This window comes from Cucurbita pepo, chromosome 9 (assembly GCF_057944985.1).
Source record: "Cucurbita pepo subsp. pepo isolate OVF chromosome 9, ASM5794498v1, whole genome shotgun sequence".
NCBI classification, from domain to species: Eukaryota; Viridiplantae; Streptophyta; class Magnoliopsida; order Cucurbitales; family Cucurbitaceae; genus Cucurbita; species Cucurbita pepo.
In genome coordinates, this window is record NC_141806.1 from 1,365,238 (window position 1) to 1,371,289 (window position 6,052).

The 6,052-nt window shown below is 40.3% G+C and overlaps 1 protein-coding gene across 4 annotated transcripts; it reads right to left on the bottom strand.

Annotated features, from left to right (window-relative positions):
* Positions 1-286: 286 nt before the first annotated feature.
* On the bottom strand, positions 287-4,825 carry LOC111802645 (basic helix-loop-helix (bHLH) DNA-binding superfamily protein). Of its 4 annotated transcripts, none has more exons than XM_087126676.1 (9): positions 4,481-4,808; positions 3,276-4,198; positions 2,948-3,166; positions 2,807-2,872; positions 2,658-2,726; positions 1,472-1,543; positions 1,198-1,398; positions 1,033-1,132; positions 287-942 (listed from the first exon to the last, which is right to left on the bottom strand). In XM_087126676.1, the coding sequence occupies exons 2-9, from the start codon at positions 4,056-4,058 to the stop codon at positions 902-904; spliced, it is 1,551 nt and encodes a 516-aa protein (XP_086982802.1). In that variant the 5' UTR covers positions 4,059-4,198; positions 4,481-4,808; the 3' UTR covers positions 287-901. The 4 variants fall into 4 exon arrangements, with proteins under 4 accessions (XP_086982802.1, XP_086982803.1, XP_086982804.1 ...); XM_087126677.1 differs by having other exon boundaries at positions 4,463-4,808; XM_087126678.1 differs by having other exon boundaries at positions 1,033-1,120; positions 3,276-4,794.
* Positions 4,826-6,052: the final 1,227 nt, after the last annotated feature.

Consider the following 6,052-nt stretch of genomic DNA (forward strand, 5'->3'; position numbering starts at 1 on the left):
GTTGGGCCAATCGGGTGTCTTCATTCAAGCAACGGACCGAACGACTTCCTCCATCCACCATGAAAGCCAAAGATTCTTTTATATCGTTATCGACTTCCTCTATTCACAACATCTTTTATATCGTTATCGACTTAAGCATGATAACAACAATCCTCACGAGTGAAAGATTCGAATCTACGACCACGTACAAGACATGGTTTTGGAAGGTTACATCGAACCAGAACAAATTGAAAACATGACAGTAAATGACATCAGGACACAGAAAGAAGCACGGAAACGAAGCACAAAATCCAAACCCAGAAAGGATCAAGGCCAACGGTGGGCATTTGAGAAAGTCGGGTCAATCGAGTGTCTTCATTCAAGCAACGGACCGAACGACTATCCACCATGAAAGCCAAAGATTCTTTCATGCTTGATGCAGAAGAAAAGCAGTAATAACAAACCCATCAAGTTCTTTACTAAGATACAGACATTTCGTTGATCTCAACTTCAAAACTCAAATCCTTTAACACTAAACAAGTTGTTCCCTCTACAGAATTGTAAAAATTACACCCAACCCACTTCAGCTCAGACACTATCAGCTGTGTTTATCAGCTGTTCCTCGGTTTCCAGACATCGGCCTCTATACATTGACCAAGGCAAGCACTCACCTAGAATCCGAACCAACAAGAACATAAACTGCTTCTCTATCAGGTCATTGAGTTCTTGGCGATTGTCGGGACTCGGGAGCTGATGTTCTGCCTCGGTTACCAGCTCGAGTATCACAGCTTCAAGTACGGTAATGGTATGTTTCGCACTACCACGAAGTAGAAATAGTTCGTGGCGAAGTATCTCGTATAGTACTAATAGTAATGCACCTGTACATGAAGCAGAAATGGTTCATGGCATTTAAAAAGACATTTCAGTGTTGTTCAACTTTTGTATTGCCTGGTGAATCAGATCCTGCAAGAACAGACCAATTTATGTCTCAGTTCAAGGACTTTATGATAGCGTTTTCGATGTCGATATCGTAAGGAGTAGCGATTGTTGTACCTTCAGCTGCTAAACCATTAGGGGCAGTGGACATCCCAAAGCTCATCTGCACAATGTTATGGAGTTCACCATCCCACATGTTCTTGATCTGTAGACACAACTTTTTATACATTTATTGATAAACATGCATAAAATTTTCATTCATTAAGGTAATTAAGGTGCTACCTGAGTCGGCTCCTTAAATACCCCGGACCTCGGCATCATCTGGGAACTTATTGTGCTTCTTCTTAACGTCTCCGAGCTCGCTATGGCAGGGAAACTGACTGGGATAAGTCCACGATGAGAGACATGAGGCGGGGGACAAGCAACGGGCATATGTGAAGAAAATCCCAATGTCGACGAGGGACCAGCTCGAGATTGAAGAATCTAAGAGAAAATTATGTGTTAGAGCCAGAACATTCGTGATCTGATTTCCTTACGAACTCGAACTCGCACTTACATCTTTCTCTAGAAGTTCATCGATGTTAATATCCAACCTTGGATTGACGGTAGCGAGTTTCATTGATAAAAACTGCAAATGCCATGGATGTTTAAACAAAGATTTCGAGATCAGAAGTGTAACAGCTCAAGCTTGCCGCTAACAGATATTGTCCGCTTTGACTCATTACGTATCGCCGTCAGCTTCATGGTTTTAAAACGCGTCTATTAGAGAAAGGTTTTCACACCCTTATAAGGTATGCTCGTTCCCTTCTCCATCCGATGTGGGATCTCACAATCCACCCTCTTTGAGGGCCCAGCATCCTCACTGGCACACCGCTCGGTGACTGGCTCTGATACCATTTGTAACCGCCCAAGTCCACCGCTAACAGATATTGTCCGTTTTGACCCGCTACGTATCACCGTCAGCCTCACGGTTTTAAAATGCGTATATTGGGGAGAGGTTTCCACACCCTTATAAGGTATGCTTCGTTCCCCTCTCCAACCGATGTGGGATCTTACAATCCACCCTCTTTGAGGGCCCAGCGTCCTCGCTGGCACACCGCTCGGTGACTGGCTCTGATACCATTTGTAACAGCCCATGCCCACCACTAACAGATATTGTCCGTTTTGACCCGCTACGTATCGCCGTCAGCCTCACGATTTTAAAACATGTCTATTAGGGAGAGGTTTCCACACCTTGGGATGCTTTGTTCCTCTCTCCAACCGATGTGGGATCTTAGAAGAAGTATATGTTACATATCACCGTCAGTCTCACAGTTTTAAAACGTGTCTGTTAGGGAGAGGTTTCCGTACCCTTATAAGGTATTCTTTGTTCCCCTCTCCAACCGATGTGGGATCTTACAATCCACCCTCCTTGGGGCCCAGCGTTCTCGCTGGCACACCGCTCAATGACTGGCTCTGATACCATTTGTAACAGCCCAAGCCCACCGCTAACAGATATTTTCCATTTTGACCCGCTACATATCGCCGTCAGCCTCACGGTTTTAAAACGCGTCTATTAGGGAGAGGTTTCCACACCCTTATAAGGTATGCTTCGTTCCTCTCTCCAACCGATGTGGGATCTCAGAAGAAGTATATGTTACCAACTTCCTCAAGGTTCAGAGAAATCTCATAAAGACCAACAGAAAAGATATCTATCTCGAGAATATACTAAAGCTGTGAAGCATATAAACGGATTTTCGTACCTCAACTTGTCGTTGCAGAGACTGAACATAGTTAATGATCTCATCGAGCATCACTGCCTTCCCAGTCACCTGAAAAAGAATACTTTAATCGTGTGAACATAGATATCGATGTGATTCGACTGTCTAACGTACAAATTTAACCATCAAACCTTGCTGCAACCAGGCACTAGTTCTTGAAGAAATTTCATCCTCTCACTGATTTTCTCCCTCCTTGCCTGTATTAGAACTCAAAGTCAGCATAGAAAAGTTACTCTAATATGCTTTGGAAGAGTAAATGCAATATAAATTACCCTTTCTGCAAGACTATGGCTGTTTGTCGCCTGGCCTCTTCGAGCTCGAACATGAATATACTCTTCCTTTGGTGGATCTAAAGGTTGAGACGCCTGTTTACCGTGCTTTACTGTACCCTTGTTTGCGGTCGAGCTCGGGTTTTGATCTCCCTTTAGCTGAGATTCAGTATTATCCTTAGTTTGTTGCAGAGGTCCATTGACTTGATCAAGTTCAGCCTTCTACTCAAAATAAAGGACAGCAAAGATTCAAAACTAACGAGCTAATTATCGATAAACTCTCCTCACCAACACGAACGGGCGAAAAAGAACAAGAACCATTAATTAGTACCTGTCCACTCCTTTTCCTTTTCTTTGCAGCGAGGCCCTTAGCAGAAACTTCCTTACCTGCAACCTCTAACGTGCATGGCTCACCCGAACCATCGCCACCGCTAACCTCAGCTTCATCAGATTCATTAGCAGAACCATCAACAGCATGTTTACAACAATCGTCCAATTTCAAAAGGCTTCCATGTGCTGCATTATGCAAAGAAACAGGCTTGGAAGCTTCACTATTAACCGTATTTCCTTGGAATCGTCCTCCAGCTCGAGATACCGAACCTAACCCGTTTCGTCTAGGAACATCCACCTGTCTCTCAGGCATTACTACTCCCATACCTCTAGAAAAAACGTCCATAGGCTCAGGAATATCAAAATGGCCAATAACATCACCAAAATTTCCACCACTAAACCAGGAGAACCTGGCTGCACGCTCAATAAACGAAGAATCAGCTGGAAGTTGAGATAAGCTCGGCGGGATTGCATTAAGGTAACCTCCCCCTTTCAACATATTATTGGACAAGCTCCAGCTGATATCAAGTGTTTTGTCATTGTCACTGCTCAAAGGAACAGGACAGCCAATGGTCTTGTTAATTGCTATGTCGTTTGAAGTTCTACATATGTTATGTTCTTCGAGGAGTCCCAAGTTTTGAGAATTAGCTGCTTGTTCCCAAATGGTAGAGCTAAATGACTCAACCACATGAGCAGTGGAAGAAGAACAACCAGCCATATCCAAAGACATACAATCCTGTGGGCTACTTACTACTCTAAATTCATCTCCGCCGCCAATATCCATTAGACGTATAAGCCACCAAACCTTTACAATTGCTACTCACACCAAGCAGAATCTATGGGGTTTTGACAAGAAATAGCCTTAAACAAACGCACCCAATTCAAGAAATCAGAGACGGTGGTGGAAGAATGTGAAGCTTGAGACTGAAAGAACAAAACAAACCCAGAAGGGAGCATAAAAATGAAGCAACGAAGACATTATTTATGAAGCTACCATTTCCCAAGCCCCCAAAAGGCAAGAGAAGCTAAAAACGACAGTTCAAAGAGAAGCAGAAGAGCAGTCAACTGATAAAAACAAAGAAGAGGGCATTGATTTCAGCACAATAAATAGACGTTCAAAGCCCTAAGTCAGTGAGTGAGCAGAAGAAGCAAAGGAAAACGGCACCAAAAGGAGCAAAAGAAAGATACCCATTTCAGATAATGTACCATTTTCAGTACTCCATAGCTCATTCAAACTGTTCTTCAAATAAACTCCATTGAATTTCGCCTTTATGTTCGAACCCCCTTTTCAGTTTTCAGCTCAGAGCCTCTCAGCCCCTGCTTCTGTCGCGCCTCACAGAGATGCTCACACAGAAAAAGGAAGATTTTATAGCAACAGAGAGAGAGGGAGTGTGTAAATATATTCAAAGAAATGGGTGAAAGGGAAGCCACAATGGTAAAGCTTTGTGCATTTATAACAAGACTTGCATGAAAATGAGCGCTCTTGATCATTAAACCACGGCTGCTGCTGCTGCAGCTGCGCACCAAAACCATTATATGAATAAAATAATATTGTTTTTCTCATGTTTTGAATCTGAATTCATCTCAAATTTTCACCTCCCTTTATCAAAAAAGTTATAAATCTCTTAACTTTCAGCCTCCAACTTTCATTGAATCACAAACCCTTTTGCTATCCTATCATAAAAAGACACCCAAGGGTTAAATATTTTGTTATCTATATTATCACTTTACTGACATAACCTAAATGTGTGAAGCTCAATGAGAATCCAATAATTAAAGTTTGAAACTTTAAGCATTCCAAAGCTAAAATCACAAATGGGTCATCAAAAACATCTCCTCACGGTTCAAATCATAAACGAGATCTCACAAAAATGCATTCTTTACACGAGTATACGCATTTTAAAAGCCTTCAGGGAAAACCCAAAAGAGAAAATCTAAAAAAGACAATATCTACTAGTAGTGGACTTAGCCTGTTACAAATGATATCAGAATCAGACACCGAGTGATGAGATTGAGTTCCGAAGAAAGATGGTCACAAAGTGGTGTATAAGGGAGGACGCTGGGGCCCGAATGAAAATTGATTGTTTGAGTTTAGTTGAAACTGTAGCCGAGGAGACTGGCTAGCTAAGCAGTAGCAGTAGCAGCAGGCTAGGTAGCAGGCAGCAGACAGTAAATATCATTGAAATGTACCACTCATAATTCATTTCAATAATATAAATTATTGTGGCCATTTATTAACTTACCCCAACCCAAATCCTTGCACATCCATATTTTCATTTCTTTAATTTTAAATTATTTTATTTTAATTTTTCCGTATACTTTCAATAAATCTTAAAATTAGTTATTAAAAAAAAAAATCAAATTTTTCTCGCTAAAATTTGAAAATATATTTATATGAGGTATAAAAATTTAATTCATTTTAATAAATAAAAATAGAATAATTTTTGAATTGTTAAAATAAGAATAATATGTTAATAAATAAATAAAAATTACATAAATTTAATTAAAATTTTGGGCCAAAATATTTGAAAATTTAATTATACCGACTTATTTGTTGAAAAATAAAGGAATTGCATTAAGGATATATCGATATTGTTGGATTTTCTTGGTGATTTAATGAAGCATAAAATAACAGTTGACACGAAAAAATTGAATTTCGCCACGTGGCCACGAGTTTTGCCTGATACTCATGCATCCTCAACAAATACCAAAAAAAAAAAAAAAAATTTATATTTTAAATTATTATAGATTTCATTTCATAATTTTAAAGTGAATAAA

Coding starts and splice junctions, on each gene's coding strand:
- LOC111802645 (XM_087126676.1), bottom strand. CDS start 4,058: ATGGATATTGGCGGCGGAGATGAATTTAGAGTAGTAAGTAGCCCACAG. Junction 2,727..2,806: donor TAGTGCCTGGTTGCAGCAAG/GTTTGATGGTTA, acceptor ATTCTTTTTCAG/GTGACTGGGAAGGCAGTGAT. Junction 943..1,032: donor TAATGGTTTAGCAGCTGAAG/GTACAACAATCG, acceptor CTGTTCTTGCAG/GATCTGATTCACCAGGCAAT.